We start from the raw sequence: 24,718 nt of genomic DNA, 5'->3' as shown, positions 1-24,718 counted from the left end.
ACTTTATAGTCGGTAAGAAATAAAATACGTTTTAGTATTTAGTTTCAAAAATTATTACAATTTACAAGATTTTTTACATTCGCATGAAATCCCATTATGGCCACTGCATTGTGCATCATAGGAATATAAGAAAGCTAACTCGTATTTATTAGCTTGTGTATTGTAACAATTCTTCAATACATCCTGTATGTACCAGTTGCATAATGATTCCAATCTATCAATAGTCGTCTGCGTCATATATTTTTTCAGTTAGAAGAAATTAATATTCGTGTTCACATTTTGTCGTTTAGTACTCATTAAAGCATAGATCTCTCCAAATTTACTTACCTGAGCTATGACCAATCCATGATTTAAATTATTGACGGTATGACTGTGCGAATCAAACAAAGTGACCTGTGGATAAAACTTGGATCTTACTCTTATTTATACAGGATAATTATCAATTATATGTCAATATTTTAGAAAGTAAGTTTAGAATTCAAAATAAGAAAACATGCTATATATGATGATTTATTTATGTGATGGACTTAAATATGGACATATAATTAAGAATCATCCTGTATAATTGAATTCGATTCTAGCTGACGTGCTTACCTTACTGGTATTCTCTTGAAATATAAGCAATATAGTACGTCCGCATGTGATAAGCAGCATAAATAAAGTATGAAATTTCGGAACTTTATACCATTCATATAAAAATGTGTTTATATTTTTGTATAGGCTTGTTTCTATCTCCTCGTGAAAGATATTGAACTTCTATGATAAAGGTATTATATTATGTTATCTAAATGTAAAATATATATACTCAAAAGATTGTTCTATTTATTCAGATAGAAATGCAACTGGATGGGAAATCAATAAGAATTTTTTTAACTGTGAATATTATATATATAATAAAAAAAACACATAAAAATTTATATATTAAAATATGACTTATTTTAAATATTGCTATCGTACCCATTCTTTTAATATATTTAAACTCTTGCCCCCATGTTTTAAAGCATCTTCGGTATTCAAGTATGGATGTGATATAAGTCTTTTCTTAACAAGCCACGCATGAGTTGTATTACCCTCTATCATTGCCTCTGCCATAATAATATTCAATCTTGGACAATTTTCTATATCATAAATTGATAGATTTCCTCTTGATATTCGTACAGCCACAAGTAAACATATAAGTGTACAAGCTTCACTTACTGGGAGTTATTCAGTATACCAAAAAATCAGCATTATTGATACTTGGTGTATACAGATATTCTCAATATCGTTATAAATAACAAAGTATAATTACTTTTTTGTCCTGGTGGATAACGGCTTTGCGTAAATTCAGGATGATACCACAATATATCTACTTCATTATTAAAACACTCTTTCACATATGACGGGAAATGATAGCTAAATAATGGTGGTAAAGTCATAATTACAAAAGTACCTCTTATTCCGTGTATTTCTCATTACTTATTAATTTTGTTACCAAATACATCTCTTTGTGATTCATATTTATGTCCTTTATAAAAAGGTTTGATATAGTATATATATATATATAGATATATGTGTGTGTCAAGACATTTTGGATGCCAAAATTTTGTACAATAGTTTGGGTTACGATTCGTATGTAAGATACTAGAGAAAAACAATTGTGGTGATGAAAAGTAGCTACATTCAGCAGATGCAAATCAAGCAATTGAATCGATTGATTGAGAAAAATATAATTTATTTAATAGAGTATTTTTAAAATAATAATTGATATCTGAAAACAACTTGTTTAATGGTTTTGTTACGTAAATAATTACGCAATGAGAAAAACAATACAAGTTTCTTATCATATAGTACTTTAAGATCTGTTTTCCAAAAAATAACCCCATCTTACCTAATTATGAGAAAATGAATAAAAAAGAAAATTGTTATTTAATATTTATTATACTTTATAATAACACATTTTATTAATTGAATTTTTCTTTATAATGACATTCTTACTTAATTGCAGTGACAATTGACATATATCAATCAATTGATTGTTTCAAAACAATGATATTTTTAAGTGATATAAATTTTATCATTATCTTTTATAAAAAAGCATTTTTTCTATGAATGATTCTTTTAGCATTTAAAAGCAATGAATATATAAAATTCAATTTCCAATATGTACTCGCGTGCGAACGTGTATATGTTCCTTGATAATGTACTTTTTATTAGATATAAGATATAAAAGTATCTGTGTTAGACATGTAAATAATATATCACTTTACAATTATAAAATTAATAGTCTATTCAAGATTAGTCGTTATATACGTTGTATATGCCCAAGATGACACAAAATAGTGGAAATATATCTCATGGATATAAAAACAAAAGACATATTTATATATTTACATATATAATTTACTGTAAAAATAGAAATATAGTAGAAGTGAAATGAGATACATTGTATTGTAATAGAAAGTGATATTTCATGACACAATGTTGGTAAAAATTCAAATTTCAAAAAGGCATTGATAGCGTTCTTTGTAAAATACAATATCAAAAAATTGAGTTTTTAATTAAGTACTCATTCAAATTAAAGTCTTCAGTTTTTTTTAATAATATTAAGTATATTATAGTTATCACAAATGAAATATTTTATCATTTATGTCACTTATATTTATCTTTTGTAAAATTTTAATCAAATTTTTTTTCTATTTTTACTTCCATTAAGCAAATCATATGCGTATATACGAATATGATTTGAAGTCAGTTTAGCACTGCAGTTAGTCTTCTAAATCATTAGTTTATTATGAATAAATTTGTGTTTTTCTAAACGTATATTACACCTGACTTTTATTTGACAAAAATGTCTCTTGTCTGTCACTGTTATTATTACAAAGATGTGTTGGAAAATCATTTTCATAAATCGTCTATATCATACTTTCACACATTGACCTCATAAAATCTGAAAGCAACATATAGTTTTTTGTATTATATAGAATACAGGATTATGTAGCAATTAAATCCAATTATACTTTCTTCAACGTTTAATCAAACAAATAATCATGTAGATGTATTGTAAAGAGTGGGTGGAAGTAAAAAAACTATTTGTAATTTATCATATTTATTATCAAGTACTTTCTTTAATTTAAAATTAAAATAAACAATACTCACCGGTGATCAGAATGATCTATATGTAGTTGGGTAACGTGTTGGTATACTTGTGGTGAGAAGACGTGACCAATGGTCCCATCCCAGAAGTTTTGCAATTTCAATGCACTTTTCATCAATTTCTCTCAGTGGTTTTTCTTCATAATAGCGTGTCAATAATTTCAAGTAACGTCCATAGTGATTATTGATGTGCGCATGCCATAAAGATAAAATAATAACCTAGAAAAGAGAAATAGAAATAAAATCTTACTCATTATTTTATAGTATTTTACTTGTTAATTATCTATCGTTTATTTGAGTAAACATAATATATTTAATAAATAACATTATTGTTTACCTTATTATCAGTAGGTTCAGCGAATTTCTGTACTTCTTGCCAGTGATGTGTAACACTTTCAAGCAAATGTTCAAAAGATCCATCTCCCTCTCCAGTTTTTGTTCCATGTACATACAATCGCGCCAATGCGCAACCTTTCTTCACTAATCCTTCAATCAAACTATTCTTTTGCTTTTCCATAGTTACTTTGATTTTAGCCGCATCAGGACGCTGATCGTTTTTCAATCCATAATATGCTAATAACTTATCTTGATCAATATTTGTGATCACAGAATCAGCAACTGTTATTATTTGATTAGCAAACACAATAGCGTTTTCTGAAAGATCGTTCTGCGGTATATGTCGTCGTGTTTCAGAAGAATCTAAAGATGTCAACATGGCTGTGTGGACAGGTAAATGATCTGAGAAGGCGCCTTTCAATTCTCCATATAGCGAATTGGTGTGATCACCGGGTTCTGTTATGACAAGAACATATTTCATTAGTATTAATTCGTAAAAATTTTCCATTAAATATACAATATATGAAAATAAATGTCACATATATTAAAGGCTACGTTTACATACATGTAGATATTCATGTTAGATTTGTTATATTATAATTATATGATAACAAATGTCAGAGTTTTCAAATAAATTATATATGCTGTTAATATAAATAATCTGTTTATCAAATATAGTAAAAGAATAAAAACTGTAATCATGGATACATATTTGACATATATAAATATCTGTAGAAAGTTAGATAAATGCAACAATTGCAATTACATGCTCAAAGGTACACATGTATCTTATATGGTACAAAAAAGGACATGGATACATAAATGTTCACATCTTAAATTCAACCCAACTTACTTATAGATGGTGCTATTGGTAGAATATAAACCGGAAAAAAAGATAAAAAATATATATGTGATAATACTAATTACTCTAAATATCTATTATATCTATTGTACATCTATATAAACATTTAAATATCTAAATGTTAGATTACCAAATTTAGCAAGGTAATTGCATTTTATATCTCTTATTGCTTCCTGGTATTCATCCCACTTTGTAGTTTTCTCTTTCTCAGATTTAGTAGCAGGGCTGACATTTTTCTTGGCAGGCTCAGATATGATGTATTTAAATACATGACTATCCACCTTCTTTCCAATATCATCTTTACAGAAAGTCAATGTACCTTGAAGATAACTACCAGGGGTAGCGTATTTGGATACTCTTTGCAAAAAGAAAAGAAAAATATTTAATGTATATTAATTAAGATCAAAATTATATATTTTAATCATAAACATAGCAGTTTTGTTATTTTCTGATTCTTTAATTATATGTATTACATGCTGAAGCCAGATAGAACAAGAAAACAAGTTGAATACTGTAAGAAGAACGGAACAGTAATTATAATATACTACGGAAAATAATATTCTCGTAAAGAAATAATACATTCCATTCATATCAAATATACTGGCATGTTACATTAGCATACAATTCAAAAGCTTAACATATATGAGAAGTCAAATAATTTCCTGTAGAATAAAATATTTACAAGTAATTGGACAATAAAGCTTGAAAATAGTTATACAAATATAAATATAAAATCTATGAAGAAATTTTTTTAATTTGTAACATTTTTGAAAAACAGATAATGTCAAATTAGTTGAAAGTAGCAGAAAAAGCAAGTAGTTTATTTTTTAGTACGTAGGCAAATTTTTTGTATATATAAGTTTGATCTATGTGTATTGTTTCAATACATGTACATGTGATATATGTTGATGTATTTGTTTAATATTTAAGAATAAAAAAATAGGAATAAAAATTTGCCTATGTTTTTAAGTGTATCTTTCCTTGCAGTAAGCAATATCCTGATACCTCGTGTATAATATTTTGATTAAGCATAGACATTATCAGCATGCATTTAAAAATGTGTCGTCATATAATTGAGTAGCAAATGTTTTTGATTTTAATTAAAGCTTTTAAAAATGCAAAGTATATATAAAAATTGTATTATAAACTCACTTGTTTTCAGTGCTGCAATGTAAGATGAAAAAAAAGTTATCTTAGTAGCACTTTAGCACTAAATAATATATTATTTTACCAAATACTTCTAAATAAATGTCATAGAATTTATATATATATTTTTCTTAATCAATTTGACATTAATGTTTTCTTACAAATATGTGTGCGTGTATGCGTATGTGTGTATGTGTCCACAGTTTTTCTTATTTACAATTGATTCATAGGCATACAGACATTTATAGATAAAAATAAAGATTAGGAATTAAGTTTCAAAAAGGAAAATTGATGATAAAACTACCTTATTTAAAGACGTTTTATTTCAAGATTTTACTATGAGAATTAGTTACTCAATATCAAATGTAAAATGTTTAACGTTAAAAAGAATTATATAAAAAGCATTTCCAACATTTTTTACTAAGGAAAATACGATTCCAAATTGATTAAAGGAAATGTATGTAAATTTTATGACATCAATTTAGAAATATCTTACATATATATAAAATATTAAAAATATAATATTCATAAACGTTTCTTTATGCATTTACATACATATGCATAAAATGTATAATACATATTTTTTTCATAAAAAACGTTCATATGAATATTATTATTCATGTATTTAGCTCGCAATCAAATAAAAATTACTGACTAAAATCAAACAATATTGTACATTCAACCAAACATACTACCAGAATGCAATAGATATTAATTTTCAATTCGTAAAATTATTAAGAGTTTATATACAAAAAATATAAAATTTTGCATAGAATATTTTAAGCGTACAGTTTATCAATGTAAAAAAATCAAATGTATGCGATAAAGATTTAACAGTACAAATCAATAAATAATATATTTCTAATGTATATCATAAATTCTTAATATATGTGATGTAAATTATATGCAATGATGAATATGATGCATAATGTGTACAATGTAAAAAATATGTGTGTAAAGATGAAGTTTGTATATTTAAGTTAAAACTTTGACATATAAAATAATCGATTTTTTAATAATCTATATTAGTATATCAATAATTTTTTAATACAAAATGTTGCAATAAAAAATTTTAAATAAATACTTTGGAAGTTTTCAGTTCAAATTATAAAATTTTCTTTATAGATAACTTTCAGAGTTGCAGAGATTAGTCTTGTACAAATAATTACTAAATATTCAACTATATCTATTATTATGATCGACAAGAAATTTAGAAATGTCAAACTAATTTATATCTATAACACAATAATGCAAATATTAAGAAAAAAAGTTTACATATACAGATATAAATGTAGACACTTACTTGCTTTCGTTGGACAATGGAGCAATATACAAAGGAAGAATATGACCAGGTGGAATAGATGCAGCAACCATTTTTTTTCCACCAATAATAGCTTGCGATTGATTGGCATAAATGTCCAAATTAATTGGTGTACTAAGCTTCTGACTCAGAAGTAACGGCATGTCTGTTAATCTTTCCAATAAATCCTTTTTCTCATGACGTACATGCATTTTCAAAGTGTAGTCTCCCTTTTCTAATTTGTGAATTGTATACTGTAACAGATTAATATTATTTTCATACGTTAATTAAAACACTAAGCCAAGTTCTATATTTATATCGTGGAATTATTATATTATTGTAAAAAATATACAATCCTAAATATATTTTCTTCATTAAAGAAATATTATGTATTTCATATATTAATTATATATATAAAAGTTACAATACTTCAACGCGCGACAAATCTAATATAACGTTTTGTAACATGTTTTAATTAAATATTTAATTTAATAATTTAAAAAACTCACTTTAGATGGATATGCATCTCCACAACTTATTAGTTGTTTGTTGCAATCGTAAATCATCCACATTTGACTTTCATACTCGCTTTCATACAACAAATCACTAAGCAATGCAGCATTTGGTGTGACCTCAGTTGATTTTGCCGAGTGGAATGTATATGTTAGTTGCAATTCATATATTTGTCGTGATGGCGGAATAATATCACGTGCTCGTAAAGGAGCAATTTTCGATTCGTTAGGCCTATAATGTTGCATGGTAAAATGTATCTCGTAATCATTAGTGTAAAAGTAATTATAGATATGATGCAAATCTTAAATAAAACGTACTTTAAGACTTGAACAGATGTTTTTAGAGAGATGTTGGGTACAACTTCTTCATTTCGAAGAGAGCTACGTAATTCAAGACGATTTATGCCGTCTCCAGACAGCATTGTAAGATTACCATTTATCATATGAATTCCATGAAATTCTATGGAATAATCGATAAACATATCGCCTAGATTTGCCCAATATTTCGCGATAACTACTTCTAAAATTAATCCACCCTGAAAAAATAAAGGTAACATTAATGTATAAAAACAAACTAAATGAATACAAATTGAGCTTTTTAAAATGTATTTATGTATTCTTAATATAAATTTTTTATACCTGAACAGCAAATGGTTGAACAGTTTCTGATTGAGATGTCACGCTGATTATTCTGTTAACTTCAAGAGTTTTACAGGCTAAACGAGGTTTTAATTGAACAGTGTGCATCACAAATCTACCAGTTTTATCCTTTTCTGTGCTTTTTAATCTGAGAACTAATTCAAACAAAAAAAAACACATGAAATATACTATATATAACATTATTTAAATTATATTAAACAATTACACGTTTAAAACAGCCTTGCCATGCTTTTTCATACATGATCTCCTTACCTGCCCAAGTAGCATCTTCTGGAACAAGAATAAAATGACGCTGAATTGTATTTGGTTTAAATAAAACATTTGTATATGTTAAGTCTGGCAGAAGTGCAGTCTTCGGTATTGTCATTGGCTGGACAACAGTTACCGGAATTTGGAATACTGGTCCTTTCGCGATATTAGTTACGTCATATGCTCGTACACTGAAAGTTGTAAGTACAAACTGTTGCAATCATTTTAAAATGTTTAATACAATAAAAAAATATATTTTTTTACCTAGTGGCATGAACACCTTCTGGTAAATTAGTAGCTTCAATTCTAATAGCAAAAGCACGAGGCATATGCATCAAATCCAGATGTGTTGGAAATTGGACCCAGGAAGCATCACATACGAGTGTCAGCTTCAGATTAAAATCAATTTTGCGTGCTGGATCTACAAAAAGACAAAAATTTGTTTACATAAAAGACATTATTTTATATATTATTTATTCTAGAGAAATCTGACATCAGGATAATAAAATAAAAAAGGACAATTGCAAAATATCATTATATGCGATGTTACCTATATTTTCGCTATTTATAAATACTGGTTCAACCGTAATTGCATAATCCTTTGGGCGATCAATTACACCTGTTCTCATATGAATGCCTTTAGAATTATTAACACCGCAATTGACGGCAAAGCGTACGTCTCTTTCCGGAGCCTCACAACACGAGACGAGATTATCAAATGCACGTTCGACTTGCAACAGACCAGAGCCTTGTGCAAATGGATCTAAATTAGGTATATAAAGAGCGGTATTTTCAAGAGCCCTCTTTATACTATAAGGAGAGTATAAATAACCCTTGGCAAGAAGACCCGATATAAGAACCGCTGAAATACAGAAATTTGATATAAAAATATTTTTATAATCATACCTATAGATATCTTTCAATATGTAAAAAGAAATTTTGATATATACCAACTGCCCCAGTGACATGTGGACTTGCCATACTTGTACCATTCATAAGCTGACTTTTCCTGAGAGTAAAATTTGGAACGCTGGTGATGGCACCTCCTGGTGCACATACTGTTACACCAGCACCTCCATCTATCATTGGACCACGGGAGGACCAAGTATATGGCATGCCTGGCATCTTTTCTCTTAAAGAATATTCAGCTACCATCATATCAGGTGATACATAAGCACCAACGCTAATAATACTGTTTGAACTGATGTCTGGAGGAGTTCCTATATATTTTTTAAAGTATTTGGATATAAGACATAACGCATTGAAATATTACCTTTTTGAATATACTTTATATTTATAATATTAATACAAATTGCATTAGGCAATAAAATTGATTCTAAGAAGCTGATACAACAGAGAGTATACATGAAAAAGAGAGAACTAATAATAGAATTTTATTATATTTACCAATGGTACACAAAGCTGGTCCAAGATTGCCAGCAGATGCAACCCAAGTTACGCCATATTCGTCAATAACTTCGTTCATTAATTCTCCTATTCTACCTGTATTTGACCAATGAGCATGTTCTCCGTAGCTCATGTTTATGACATGAATCTTCTCCTTACGTTGCATTATGTGGATCATAGCTCGTACAACGGAAGTCCCTGTTTCCATTGTGCCAATACGTCCATCACCAACAGTTAGCGAAATAATCTGGGCTCCTGGTGCCACTCCATTCAATTCTGGATTATCAGGGAAATATGCAGCTGCGATTGATGCCACATGCGTTCCATGACTCGCTATAATAAAATTCAATTGAAAGAAAAAACTTAATAAAAAAATCGACATTTAATTTTACAAAACTTTAATACGGTTTTTTATCATACTTACAACATAAGCTGACAATTTCTAATGTATTGCCTTCATCGTGGATATTAATACTAATATTTAACTGGTCTTCTTGAGTGAGAGGAGCAAAATCTCTCGTGACAGAATATTCACCAAGAAAAACACCGGTTTCCAGATTACCCACTTCAGAAGTATCAATACATGCTCTGTCATGGAAAAAATAGGCATCAAATTAAACAAGTAAATATAATGCAAATAACTTAGATTACGAACAAACAGGTATGTGCATATTTAAGCTTATCACATACTCGGAATAGGATTACCTCCAAATGTTACCATCGTGGAAAACAACGCAATCGTAAGTAGGTCCTACATCGCAATACTTTTTTTCAATATTATTCAATACTTCAACTCGAGCTTCAAATTCTTCCTTTTGCAGTCTTTCTTCCGAAGTCGATAATTGTGGATTTTTGTTCTCAAATTCCTATGCACATCGTATAATTTACCATTAATAATTAGCTAATTATGAATAAAAAGTTAATAATGTATCAAAATACGCTTAATTTGTAAATAAACAATACACAAACAAGACAATAAACATTTTAACAATGATACAAAACTTCTGCTTATAATAATTTAATTTAACATATAAAACATATTTTTAATTCTAAAAAATTTTTCTACATTTTGATAATAATATACCTTTATATCTTCAATTTCTTACATTTTTAAATATTTTTCCTTTTGCACTTATAAATTAATATTTAAATTATGTATTACTATTAAAATATCACAAAATTAATAAGAATACTACATATATATGTAACGCCCTTATAAAAGACTTAAGTAGATATTATATAATGGAATCAATGCCTTTACAATAGATCAATCTGCCAAATACAAATATAGCATTAGATACGGATCACTGTGACGTGTTGTGAAACAGTGGCCTCAATTAATTGCATGGTTTGACATGCTCACGGCACTCCTATCTTTGGATCACATGGACTAAAATTCTAATTATAATGCCAATTAGAGATATTTCTATCGATTTCCAGTAATTATTGCGATACGTCAATAACATTATGATTATATATACATCAAAAGGAAAAATAGCAACTTGACATTGTAAAGCATTGAAAATTTATAATAGATAAATCTCGAAACATCAAAGAATGAGATGGATAATTAATAGCAAAAAGATTTAACATTGAGATGACGAATGACTCTGACTCGTAATCAACAGATCCTGCATACAATCCTATATATGTATGCTTCGGTTTACGAGATTGTTTGGAAAGTTTTAAAGATGTATTATTCATTTCGGAAACAAATAAAAAGTATTAGTGTATTGTAATTATATAAAAATATTATACCTGTAATCGTCTGGAAGCTTCTGCAAAAGCTGTTTTATGTCCATCATCCCAAAGACGCTTCTTACGTTCTGCCACCACTCTTTCCTTAAGTTTTGTAGGATATAACGAATACAGATTCTTTAAACCAATATGATATTCTCCACTAGGGTTATTCCAATTAGACGGAACCTAAACATCAAATATTGCAATTCGTATATAATGTGTGTGCTCTTGTAATAAATATAACAGTATATTTCATTATAATTAAAATTATATGACAATCGAGACATTAGATGACAATATATGTATCTTTATATTTTGCATATAGCTATGACTTTTATATTAAATCTGGTTGGTTTTATATTAAACTGGCCAGTTTAATGGCTTTTATTTGTGTTTACTCATACTTCTGACAATTTAAAATTCTAAAAGCAACATTATAGGTTATGAATAAAAAATATACACTGACTTTTCATACATAACTCAATCTTTCCTAAGTAACAAAAAAATTTATAAACATACCTTTAATTTACGGCCAGTCAGGCCAATTATATATCCGTCTGGTGCTTGAACAACTTTGCTAGTATCTACATCCCCAGCTCCGCTGCAGTCAAATCTCTCAATAATTTTTGGTTTTCCATCTGAAGTCACCTAAATCCCATACATTGTATTTATAAATAATAATATCAATTGTTTTTATTAAAGTTATGTAAAAAAATTTTACAATGTTATAAAGATACAAATTTAATAAAAACTACCGAGTACAGTGTACATAAAAGAAAAAAATGATAATTATACACCTTTAAAATTTACCAATTGAACAAATATAATAATATATTGACAAAGATCATGGCATAATGTGAGAGTGGCTGTAAATTTCAAATTACTGTGACAAAGCTCAGTCAGGTTTATTAATAGATTTTAAGATGTCATTGACATGACAAAGTCCAGGCAGCTTTCTGACAGTTTAATAGGACAGTCAATAACAAATTCTCATAATGTGACATTGGGATTACGAACGGCATGACTGTTATCTTTCAAAGGATATAATTGGTGAGATACAGGGGGCCATTCTCGGACCAGTAAGGAACGAAGAAAGAAAAAAAGCAAGAAACGTTATCCATTATCAAGTCTACGTCTCCACTACTCCACTACTCCAAGACTTCGCAGTCGTATTTCGGGGAAAGGGCGGTCCTTTCGGGCGAGAGGAATTAGCGCTTTTGAGGAAGGCGTGTCGAACGAAATAACCAATGCTCTCGTGGATTCACCCTCGCTGACTGCGCTCACCTGCATACCCGGGGCCCCGGGGTCCACCCCCGAGTCGAGGATCGCAATAACGACACCCCGGCCATCGTACTCCGGATATTTGGTGATAAACTGAGTGACACCCGTCTCTTTCTTAGGCAGCAGGCCCCAAACAGGAAAGTTACAATCGATGATGTCTGCCATGTTTCGAGTGCCACTGCCACCGTGACTCCCAACTCCGTGACTGCAGGAAAACCACCCGAGTCCGAGATGTTCCTTTGTACTGCCGTAGTCTTATATATCAATCGAAGAATAGACTCTGCGCCTGCGTGCGCGCCAGGTTTTGAGGTTAGATTTTTAGGTTAACGGCGGACGGTACGACGGTTTTCGATTAATTTATGCAGCGTTAATTTCATTTTACATTAGTTTTATTATTGTACAGATACAGGTATTTCATAGATAAAACTGCAAAACTTCATTTTTCCTATAGTTTTCACTTGCATGAATAATAATAATAATGGAAATGTAATTTTAAACTCGAATATATTATCTGCGATAATATTCAATAAAAATATATTTATAAATTGGATACATCTATAGATTGAGAGATAATATATTATAAAATTATTAAATAAAATAAGTCACAAAGTTAATCTTATAAATTAATTATAATTCACATAATGTTATTAATATTACAAAATTAATAATGTAATATAATAAAGTATATTAATGTAATTAATGTAATCACGAATAAAATATAATTATTAATTATGAAGGGGGTGTAAATCTCCGAGTTTCCGAGTGTCGTCGTTCAGATGGCGGCACTCGTACCTCCGATCGCTCCGCGTCAATAACCACGAGCGGCACGAGCACGAGCACGTCGCGTGGCGTGCAGGTGCATGCATCGCGGAGCGATCGAACACACACGTTCGGTCGGTGTCCGCGCGCCGCGGAGGTTATGTTCCCTGGTCCCGTGTGTATATTTTGAAATCGGCAGGCCAAACTGGCTCGAGATTCCCCGGACGCGCGTATCCCGTGTCGCGCGGCGGGAGTACGCGACGCTCGTTGTCAGGGTCAGTCGTGCCGCGACGGGAGTGACGTAAACGCGATAATTCGAGCGCGGAGCGAGTCATGTGCGAATTTAAAGCATGGTTGTCACGCAACGAAAGATGAAGCAGATCGCGATCTTCGCGGTTTGCGTGCTGCTGGGTGAGTCCACGGATAGGGTTACGGAGGAGCCAAGGTCCCTCGGAGCGCCCTCAAGAACGAGGGGGCCCCCTCACGGCACCGTCAGCTCGAGATCATTCGTCCCCGACTCGTTTGCGCCGCGAGATTTATTCGCCGCCGATACGCCACGATACGTCGCGTCGGGACGTGCAATAAAATTGAGCGATTGCGATCTCGCATGATCTCGTTGTTTGCTTTTCCCCGCTTTTAATTCCCGCAAATTTGACATCAGCTGCGACTCCTCGAATCCCTTGATCCCTTCCCCTTTTCCCGGTCGCTTTTTTGTGATTTGTTTGTTCAGTATAATCTCTTTTTTTTTTAATTTATGTTTACGTATTACGTTTACGTAACGATAATTGTATAGTTTCGTTAGCGCTCCACTGCCGTGTAAATATGCTAGAGGTCTGGTACTTACACCGTGTTGTAAAAATAGCAAAGTGTTTTAACATTGCCTTTCATGCGTTTATCTCGTCATGTATAAAACTCGATAAAAGTCGACCTTAACTCCGATAAACGAAACATGCGATCGAAAGTTCTTTGAAAGTTACAAGTCGTTGCAAGGATGATTTTTTCCCGTTAAATTGAGGAGGGCGAGTATTTTCAAATCAACTTCTCGGTATTTTTTTTTTGCCTCCGTGCAAGTTGAAGCGCGTAACGTCGATAAAAGCCTTTTACAGTTTGGATCACTGCCTTAATTAACCACCGGTGATCAACACGTCGCGATCGCGTCGTTATCGAGAGATATAATCTGTGTAACTTTATCGATAACCGAACTTTCCATTTCAATCAAATTCATTACGAAACGGAACGGAGTGGCTTGTGCTTTTTTACTTCAAATGTTGACTAGTTTCGATTATTTCATAATTTCGGTACATAAATATAGACAACAGTAACTGAACGCGAATAATGAAAGACCACTCTTCCACTCTTGTTTTTCGTAAACAAGATAATTAATATTTAATTTATTAAAACGATTAACTAATATCAAAACAACGAGAATTAATTGATATTAATATTTAATCAGTGGCGATCGGACAGCTTTCTCAGAGCGCGAATATATGCGGCGTGTATAAATTTGCGTAATTATGTAACATTTGGCTGAGCACCCCTGAATGCCGAGCGAGACAATTGTGGTAGTAGACAGTAGTAGAGCGAGCAAATCTTTTGGGCATTAGCTGCTGCGGTTGCCTGCGGTTCATTTCAAGTAGACTGTCATTAGGAACGATAAAAAAATTAAATGAAAAAATTAAAACGAAAAGCAAAAAGTTTACCGTTTTATCAGTCTAACAATTTTGCTGAAATATTGTGGCACCTATAAGAATTTATTTAATTAATTTATGGCACCTATAAGAATTTATTTAATTAATTTAAAAATTAATTTATTTAGAAAATAATTCGATGGACGATGCGAATTATATGTGCGTGTCTTCCATGTTATTTTTTCCAAACCAATTTGTAAGATACATTTATATCCAATTTTATCTGTAAAGAAAAAGTACGTCTCTTGCATAAGTTTACAATTCTTTTGCTTATTATTACGATGACAAATGTAATTATTGTATTTTAAAATTAAAAATTTAAAAATTAATGCATATAAAAAAACAGGTCTGTGTAATCCCAGATTTGTAATATCGTTTTCTACACTTGTAACAGTCCTGGGCTTTTACAAAACTCTGGTGACCACGGAAGAGGAAAGATCTTTCAATCGCGGCCGACACCGCGCCGTACTCGACGGAAATAAAGCTAGTCTAGGCGACAAGAACGAGCTCGCCGAGGTCGCAACGCAGAAGGTTCGCGATGTCGAGGACGAGCCGGCCGACGGGGACATCAGGGACATCGAGGAGGCGAAGGTTCGGATCCGCGAGCTGGAGGGTAAGCTTCAGCATCTGGAGGCGGCGATTAAAAACGGAGTGGCGAAGGACTTCCCGACGGTGAAGTTCCTGAACTACAAGAACCGGAAGCGGATCCTGGTGACGGGCGGCGCGGGTTTCGTCGGTTCCCACCTGGTGGACCGTCTGATGCTCGCCGGGCACGAAGTGATAGTCGTCGACAATTTCTTCACCGGCAGAAAGCGGAACGTGGAACACTGGGTCGGTCACGAGAACTTCGAGCTGGTGCATCACGATATCGTGAGGCCGTTGTATCTGGAGGTCGACGAGATCTATCATCTCGCCAGCCCGGCCAGTCCGCCGCACTACATGCTGAATCCCGTGAAAACGATCAAGACTAATACCTTGGGCACGATAAATATGCTTGGTGAGTTAGCCGTGCGGGGCTGAATTTGAAAATGAGAAGATGTTCGAGATAACATTGTGTAATTGTTGTTGACGGTATTTCAGGACTCGCGAAACGAGTCGGTGCACGAGTGTTAATTGCGAGCACGTCGGAAGTGTACGGGGATCCTAACGAACATCCGCAGGCAGAAACCTACTGGGGTCACGTAAATCCCATCGGTAAGAATCTGTGCGATGTAAATATAGATTTTTCTTTAAAGTGTAGCGTAGGTGCTTTGATGATTGGCGTACTGTTGAACATAGGTCCGCGGGCATGTTATGACGAGGGAAAACGAGTTGCCGAGACATTGAGCTACGCTTATATGAGACAGGAAGGCGTCTCGGTCCGAGTTGCACGAATTTTCAACACCTTCGGTCCCAGAATGCACATGAATGACGGTCGCGTAGTGTCGAATTTTATCCTCCAGGCTTTACAAAATGATTCGATCACGATTTACGGCAGTGGAAAACAGACGCGATCGTTTCAATACGTTTCCGATCTGGTGGACGGATTGGTAGCATTAATGGCATCTAATTACACCTTACCTGTGAATATCGGAAATCCTGTGGAGCATACAATTGAAAGTAAAGCCGCTTGTCATTTTAATCATGTTTTTCCCGATATTTGTTAGTGATATTTATTAAAGTTTAACATTCTAATTTGTCTCAGAATTTGCGCGTATAATAAAGGACCTGGTGGGTGCTACCAGTGAAATTGTTGAACTCGCGGCGGTCGAGGATGACCCGCAGAGAAGAAGACCGGATATTAGCAGAGCCAAACAATATTTAAATTGGGAGCCCAAGGTCCCTTTGGCTGAAGGCCTGAAGACAACCATAGTGTATTTCGCAAAGGAATTACAAAGGACAAAACATTCTCAAAAAAATAGTTTTAAACAGTCTTCTTACAAAAACGATCACGATATTGTAGAACAACTTTAGGGATTCAAGTGTAATGATACGATTAATGTATCCACTTTCAGAAGTGGCGTGAAAGTGCCATTAAGCTATGGACCAGTATGTGCCAAAAAATCCCCGTCCAATTTGAATTTTACATAATTTATGTAGCAATTAACATACACACACATACACACACGATATGCGATCATTTAAGTAATCAGTCTCTCGAATTTCTTCCGATCAGGTACATATGTCACATAGAAGCAATAATTTAAAATATATTCCTTTTTCCATGACTCTTTCCATAGCTCCCTCTCAATTGCTCTCCGCCTTTTTATTATTTTTAATTCTAAATATATATTCTAAATATATTAATAATACATTAATATAATTTATGTATTAATATATTTTATACTATTTATTTTTCTTTCTTTTATTATTGCAAAATAACGTGGTCTATTGATCTATATCGTCATATCTGTGCATTGACTTTAGATCGGGAAATATTTTTTCTTTTATCTCATATTTGTATATGTCACAGTAAAAGCGTGAACCGGTAAATGTATACGCTTACTAATTAATATATGCTTTTTACTAGTCAATGTATACGTTTACTAAATTTTATGTTTTAAATTTATATCTTTTAATAAGCAACATTATTATCACAATGATACAGATTGGATTGGGTTACATTAGTTTTGTTTTTTTCTTTTTTTTTTAAGTAAGAGTCTGTGCGCTCCCTACCCCTCTATCTCACTACACTCATATTGTCATATTTATTAGAGCTCTTGTAAGTGTATACATTTACTGAATTTCGCGCTTTTACCGTAACATATATATATATACTCATACATATACTTTCCTAGATGCAGAACTGAAAAATGGTGCTGGTGATATAAGATGTTTTTTTCTTTTTATATGTATATTATCAATCGCATAGCTTGGATATGAAGTAATTTCGCTTAGATACATATAACAGTATTTATATGTAACTAGGAAATGTTTGCTTTTGATTCATTATAGTCATAATAGTGATATTACCGAAGATGTACTTGCAATAAAATCTTGAAAAATATTTATATTATTAGGTTATTCAATTGTATAGTAGTCATGAAAATTTGTGGAGTCTCTTATACAATGCGATTGAAACGGATGGTATCCAAGACAACAAAATAGCATTTGTAATAATTGTAATTTATATTATTTTAGAAATGGATAGTTATACGATACATAAAATAGATATAGTGTGATCATAGACTGTGAGACTGTAATAACAAACAACGTATAAGCGAGAAAGTAATTTTATATTTTATATATAAGTGTAGAAATCACCTTTACGATAATGTACCCTTTATAACGTAACTTGTATAATGTGAATTTATGTGAATTTATTAATGTTAATTCTTATATTGTCGTTATCGAAAATTATGAAATATTAGTTTATCGACAAGTCTCTTTCCTACCAACGTGAAAATAAAAATGATATATAAAATATGATGTAAATAATTAAGCAAATGTATATGAAAATCTCTTTGTATCCAAAATTTAAAAAATATAATAATATGTACGCTCTGAATATGAGTATATACTTCAACATGTATAAAAACATATATATTTGGCGTAAATTTATTTCAGTTACATTTTCTCGCTTTTCTTTTACTTTTTTTTATTTTCAATACGTAATTATCAAAGTTTTGTTCTACGCATAGAAGATATAGCTAAGATCTAAAAAGGACAGCAAACATTAACGAGTTAAAGCATAAAGTCTATTTAAATTTAATCAAATTTAATATTTACTTTTCTAAATTGCAAATTCGAATATTTACGAAATAAAATTAAGCCGTTTCCCTGCTGTTTCCTACAGGTCAAATCTTTCTAAATTTTCTTGATTAACTAGACAATATGATCTCGTTGTGCGTACATAATAAAAATCATATGCGAAACGACGGATTCCAAGACGGATGGAATTCCAAATGAGAGAATTGTCCATGTCATTTAGAGCGACTATTTGAAGAGCCGATTAGTCGTAATGAATGTCGCGTGGGCTATGACAGGGCGCGCGTGGTCGGTCGTTGTATCTCTTCGGAAAAGACAAACGGAAGGTAAAGGAGAAGTAAATGAAAAAGAAAAAGAGAGAGAGAAGCGAGGCCCGGTTGTTCTTAATGATAATGATTGCATCCGGGATATACGGCGTCTCGGTTGGCGCAAACGAAAGTGCCGCCACGAGGGTGATGATGACGATGATGATCTAATCGTTATAAAGGCGTACGTTCGTATAATGAGGTCTATGTTGAAACGCGAGAAGCACGTGAGCGACGCACGACTACGTGCTTAATAAAATTTAAAAAAAATGAAAATGGGGGGGATTAATTGCAGATTTATTTATTTCAGCCGTGATTTTCTGCGCTTTCAGCATTCGCGGCCGGAAATAAATTGCGCGACTCGATCGTATCCTTGGCGTCTATTCTTTCGTGTATCATTAAACATACACGTGTCGACCTTACGTTACTCGCGTGAGATGTAATGCTGGGTCTACAATGCGAGTCGCATTGTAGACCCAGCATAAAATATACCTCAGCTTTAGAAATTATCTACTAACTTCACATAGTAAAACTTTCTACCTCTATTTAATTATAAATTAGGGTCCCCAACCTACAGTCCGCAGGTCGAATTCGGCTGCCGTTTTATCCAGCCCACCAAGAAATTTCGACATTGTATATGTATGTTACGCTTTCGATTCTGCCTTCGGTTCGATCGTCTCTGCATCGGACTTTTTATAATGCAAAAGAACTTGAATTCGAATATCCATCCTTTATTTGTTATTCGTGATATATGAAAGCTTTTTATTTATATACGGGTTTCGATATAAATGCGAAATGTACATATATTTTTATATTTTTATTTCTTATGTATTAATTTATTATTAATCGCACGATTATTTAATTTTATTATATGTGTACGTTAATAGTCGAGTAATATGTACATTGCTTCTGAATAAAAATTTTTCTTACATCTCTTCTTTATTATTTTCTGATTAACGATATAAATATTTCTATTTATTTTAATACGACATAAACATTACATGCATGATAAAGCATAATCGATTCGACATCTGATTCTCACGTGAGTATAATTACGTTAAAGAATCCTCAAACAAGTATATAATGCAGGATTAACGAGACTGACACGTGCCTTTATGCATGTCAGCATGTATATGTACTTTCATGCGTAAATAGCAAAGTTCATGTGCGTAACTTTCTTTCAATTACAAACAACGATCGACGGACGGGGGAGCGCACGGTGGCGTGTGTGTTCTTGACACTTCATTGATTTTAGCTCGATAAAATAAATATTGTGCTGATAAAAATGCCTCGGATACACTTGTAAAGGTTAATTCATCTGCAACGCGTTACGTAAGCCGGATGAACGATTTCCCGGATATTTGACGGATGTTAACGAGCAAGATTTGCCTCGCCATGTTCGTTAATCGGCGAAACGATTCGTTTCATGATATTAGTACTTCTTCAAACCGAGTTCTATTTTTGATCCATTCTATCTCTTTCAGAACGCGAATTAGAGAAGCACACGCTCGTTAGATTAGGGATGCTCAACCTTTTTTGTCAAAAGAGCCACATATCGGGGCATATTATTTGGGGGTGCACTTCATATTTAATATTCATACATTATAGGTTGCGTTTTGCTGAATTTCCGTTAGCTAAGCCGCTAGGTAGCAGTGTGATTGGTTGGATCCAAAGGAAAGAACAAATCACATTCAATTGCTACCTAGCGGCTTAGCTAGCGGAGGTTCGGGTGGACACGGCCATAGTTATTGATAACAATTATATAATATAATTAATTATAATAATAATACATATTATGAGATATACTGTTATACGTATATATGTTGTTACTATTACCATATATTTTTTAATTATTATAAGAAATTAATTATTATTAAATTACCAAGTAATTATCAAATAATCAGTAGTTACGATGCCCGAATATCTAGATACGAGGCATATGCGCACAAAATATGCCGCGACTCGCGCGCAAATTCAGGTGTAACTGGGTGTAACGGCATTCTTTTATTATCTCGTGCGCATGTTGGAAATGTTGGAATACCATCGTGGTATTATCGCGGTTTTACGAAGCCACGGCGACTGCCGGCATTCCTATTTCCTCGGGCGTGCCTTCGAGCTTCGGCGTGTCACGAGGGCCGATAATAGAGCATATCACGCTTAGGGTGTTCCCTCGAAATTTCGGCTTATCGTCGAGCCCGAAATACTGGAGTCCGGAAGACTCGGGTCAAGCTTCGGATCTGTGGACGCGAATTTCTGACAAAGTTCGGCGGAGGTCACACGCCATGGCTGCGCGAGTTCCGTAAACGCGCGCGCGATAAAGGTCCCCATTTAACGAGGTAAAAGGGAGATTAAAGGGAAGGGTTAAAGCGCGTCCATGACCCAGCGATATCTCGGGACGCGCGAAAGTGGCGCGTCATGGCGCGCAGGTGGGTTACGACGTCGTGCCGGTCATGCGGGCGTAAGTAATAGCAAGACAGACACACGTAGCGCCCGTCAGTTAATAAAAGCCGGGCAATAAAAGCTCTCTCCTCGTCCTTCTCCTGCCCGTCCTTCACCCGGCGATTGAAACACCCGGCGCGTTGGAATATATATATATCTATATATATAATACGGGAGAGGGATATTTTACCCCGTCGAGCGCCGGCCGCGTACGTGCCGTTTTCGATACTAATTCTCGCTAAAAGCTTTACGGCCGCGCTCGTGTGACTTTGATACCGTCACCATTATTATTTTACGTAAAGCGGAAATTTACGGGAATATTTCCGCGTCGGAGCGCTTTACGATTATTAGCGCGTTTCCCGGAAATATTCCCCCGTTTTTCATGAACGCGATTCGTTCCCTTCGACTCCACTCTCCGTGTCGTCCGTTGCGTTTTCGCGATCCAAGAATATCCGGCCGTGATATGCATCCGCGTCCCCGCGAGATTCTCTCGCTGTGGACGGTGGACGAGTGACACCGTTTATTGACATCGCGTGAGTGATGCTAGAGATTCTAGCGCGCGATTCTAGAATCAGTACGGGATAATAAGCCGGGAGTTATATCAGTTCTGACGCGTTTAGATCGCTGCAATAACAAACTTTATATGAGAATAGAATGAGGAGAATTCAACTCGAGAACTAAATTGTTGGAATTATTGAACGCGTAAATTGTTCGCGGATAGAGCAACTGCGCGTTACAATAAATAATAGTCGCAATTCGCTACCTTATTTTTATATAATTTTTATAATCGAATACCAAAACTTTATATCATATTTCGTACACATGTACATACGTTATCTAAATAAACAAGTTTGAAGTTATCTATACCTGTCTAATTTAAATAATTTATGTATGCACATTTGGCGTGAAAATATTAGTTAAGGCACTTTTCTTTTTAAATGAGTTCCCGACGCATTCGATATCTAATTAGAGAAACTAGTTTTCTAGACGTTCGGAAACCGCATTCTCCTATTGGATATCGAATGCGTTCCGAGAATCGCAAAAAACGAACGCGACTATCTTCACGTCAGTCACGCGTTTACTCTGAAACGAAGGCGTCAAGTCAAGCGGTAGAACGTAGAACGCGAGAGGACAGGATCGACATTCGGAAGTCGTTTCCAATCTGGAATTTCGAAACCGAGAATCTACCCACGTCTCTGAGTCTGCGTGACAGATCCTGGAAAAAAAAGCAGGTGACAAAAAGTTTCTGTTTGTCATAAAAATCCCAAGTTTCTCCGCGCGCGCGCGTGCGGCCGATCTCTCTTCCGCGCCGATAAATCAACGGCGAGACGCTCTCGGCCACCCGCCAGGACACCGGTTTCGCGGGAGAAGGCGTCAGTTCTCGCGGAAAGAGATGCACTTTGCGCCTCGCCGTAGGACCCCGGCGAGGCCGAGATCGGCCTCGCGCAGTTTTCTGGCACGGGGACAGGAGAAGGAGGAAAGGAGGAGCAGCTGTTTCCAGGCTGGTCGGAGCCGGAGCAGCGGTGGCGGCGACGGCTCGGCGGACCGGCGGCGAACTTCAGTCGGTTCAGTCAGTTCAGTGAGTTCAGTCTGGTTGCGACCGTCGCGCGTTGAGGTTGCGTGTTGCGTCGCGACCGAGTCGATCCGTTTATCGTGTGCAGGCGGTATCGCGTCGTTCCACCGCCACGTGCATTCGCGCTCGTTCCTGGTTCTATCCACCGATCGGCGCGTCCGAATTTCACCGGATCGAAGTTCCGCGTCACCGGAGGACGAGAAGGAGACGCCGCCGTCGTCGAGTTCGAAGTTCGGCTCGAGTTCGGGGAAGCAGCGTTGTTGCCGATGAAAGTCCGAGATCGCTGGCTGGATCTTCTCTGCGTATAAGTAAGTCTTTTTATTTCCTTTTTTTTCCCCCCTTTCTTTTTTTCCTCGCGGACAACCGAACCCGCTGGTACGTACGCGCGTCGCTTTGCGTAATTGTTAATCGAAATTCGAAACGCTCTCTTTGTACGTTTATCGTTAACGGGGGTAACGTAGTCGAGTAAAGTGTGCCGGTTCTGACATTGATATATGTATGTGTACGTCACTTAAGTTAGACGCGACGCTTTGAATCAAGCCGCAATTTCGAGAGTATTTTTACCTTCTTCCGCGACCCAAGTTATTTTCGATCTAAATTATTCGTGCGTCGGTTATATTAGATATTCCCTTATTTCGACGCGTTACTCCCGCAATTGTAATTGTTTCTAACATGTGACAAAAGGCGATTTATATGCATTGTCACGATCACACTATATGATATGAAGAAAGTATTGTTAACACTTGACAACCAGCATTATTTTAGTATATATAGACATCCTATATAGACAATTTCGAAATTAAAGGAAAATAAATTGACATATATATAATTCTTTTTTTATCTCGACAAGAGTCAACATAAATTCCAACAAAAGCACAATCATTTCTGTAATGAAATTTGAAATCCGTCGTTCTGATGGAATTGCCATGATTGTTCTAGTGTTTGTTTATTAACGCAACGTGACTGGCTTTTTCTAAACCTCGCAGCTGGAACGGATGTTCCTCTCCCTTTGTCGATTTGATGTCAAATCGAAAACTGTCGACGGAGTCTAAATTCTTTCACGCGTACTATTGTTTTTTTCTCTTTCGTCGCGAAACGAATCGTCCGGATTCGTAGTATCCAATTGTAAATATCGGCGGAGCAGTCATAAAAAAGCGGCGCGGCCGACACATGTCAATAGACGCAAATAGACGTTACGGCCAAGGATCGTCGTACGAGGAACGCTCGTATGATGTTCCCTGGAAACTTTCAAACACTCGAGAAACATTTTCCAAACCGGAAGGAAACTTCGATCGCCACATGCGCCACGTGTGCGAAGTTGCGATGTGATCACGGAAATCTTCATATTATTAAAATTGATTTTCTTACTCGCCAAACAGAGCCACGAATCACGTGAACGAGCGAAAAGATAGTTGCATCGCGATTTAACACCGCGATGATTTAACACTGTTCCGGTACACCGGAGCGCGTACGTAGCCGCGACGTATATTTATATATATTTATTCAATTCGTTGATACTGAATGACTCGAGACGAGGATTTGTCCCTCAAATCGATTCGATACGCATTCAAACGACCGATTTGTTCAGTTTTCTATCGTATCGTGATCATATTGTAACTTTCCATAAATTTTAGACTAC

General features: G+C 34.4%; 4 protein-coding genes across 9 annotated transcripts in view; 2 read left to right on the top strand and 2 right to left on the bottom strand.

The window, feature by feature from the left end:
• Nucleotides 1–30: 30 nt before the first annotated feature.
• Nucleotides 31–1,558, bottom strand: LOC139810877 (uncharacterized). The gene is made up of 5 exons (XM_071774762.1): nucleotides 1,292–1,558; nucleotides 958–1,196; nucleotides 595–756; nucleotides 328–393; nucleotides 31–228 (listed from the first exon to the last, which is right to left on the bottom strand). The coding sequence occupies exons 1-5, from the start codon at nucleotides 1,416–1,418 to the stop codon at nucleotides 55–57; spliced, it is 768 nt and encodes a 255-aa protein (XP_071630863.1). The 5' UTR covers nucleotides 1,419–1,558; the 3' UTR covers nucleotides 31–54.
• A 1,242-nt stretch (nucleotides 1,559–2,800) lies between these two features.
• Nucleotides 2,801–12,868, bottom strand: LOC139810874 (tripeptidyl-peptidase 2-like). Of its 4 annotated transcripts, XM_071774754.1 has the most exons (20): nucleotides 12,632–12,868; nucleotides 11,867–11,995; nucleotides 11,366–11,533; nucleotides 10,313–10,473; nucleotides 10,032–10,195; nucleotides 9,608–9,940; nucleotides 9,151–9,420; nucleotides 8,751–9,062; nucleotides 8,465–8,621; nucleotides 8,204–8,391; nucleotides 7,931–8,085; nucleotides 7,610–7,827; nucleotides 7,289–7,523; nucleotides 6,783–7,033; nucleotides 5,486–5,497; nucleotides 4,464–4,690; nucleotides 4,325–4,336; nucleotides 3,473–3,927; nucleotides 3,139–3,354; nucleotides 2,801–2,929 (listed from the first exon to the last, which is right to left on the bottom strand). In XM_071774754.1, exons 1-19 carry the CDS (start codon nucleotides 12,791–12,793, stop codon nucleotides 3,145–3,147), a joined length of 3,819 nt encoding a protein of 1,272 aa, XP_071630855.1. In that variant the 5' UTR covers nucleotides 12,794–12,868; the 3' UTR covers nucleotides 2,801–2,929; nucleotides 3,139–3,144. The 4 variants fall into 4 exon arrangements, with proteins under 4 accessions (XP_071630855.1, XP_071630856.1, XP_071630857.1 ...); XM_071774755.1 differs by lacking the exon at nucleotides 4,325–4,336 and having other exon boundaries at nucleotides 12,632–12,867; XM_071774756.1 differs by lacking the exon at nucleotides 5,486–5,497 and having other exon boundaries at nucleotides 12,632–12,867.
• Nucleotides 12,869–13,476: 608 nt separating this feature from the next.
• On the top strand, nucleotides 13,477–18,562 carry Uxs (UDP-xylose synthase). The gene is made up of 5 exons (XM_071774759.1): nucleotides 13,477–13,798; nucleotides 15,470–16,072; nucleotides 16,156–16,269; nucleotides 16,354–16,674; nucleotides 16,760–18,562. Exons 1-5 carry the CDS (start codon nucleotides 13,738–13,740, stop codon nucleotides 17,026–17,028), a joined length of 1,368 nt encoding a protein of 455 aa, XP_071630860.1. The 5' UTR covers nucleotides 13,477–13,737; the 3' UTR covers nucleotides 17,029–18,562.
• Nucleotides 18,563–23,074: 4,512 nt separating this feature from the next.
• Sulf1 (Extracellular sulfatase Sulf1) overlaps nucleotides 23,075–24,718 on the top strand; it is a 78,647-nt gene continuing 77,003 nt past the window's right edge. For 2 of the 3 annotated variants that reach the window (XM_071774807.1, XM_071774806.1), the window contains exon 1: nucleotides 23,075–23,387. The gene's annotated coding sequence lies outside the window, so the exon portion shown is untranslated. The remainder of the gene's footprint in view (nucleotides 23,388–24,718) is intronic. The other variant, XM_071774804.1, reaches the window with a different exon arrangement.

This window comes from Temnothorax longispinosus, chromosome 4 (assembly GCF_030848805.1).
Source record: "Temnothorax longispinosus isolate EJ_2023e chromosome 4, Tlon_JGU_v1, whole genome shotgun sequence".
Lineage (NCBI taxonomy): Eukaryota > Metazoa > Arthropoda > Insecta > Hymenoptera > Formicidae > Temnothorax > Temnothorax longispinosus.
The sequence above is the reverse complement of the archived record's forward strand: the minus strand, read 5'-3'. Positions and strand labels throughout refer to the sequence as shown.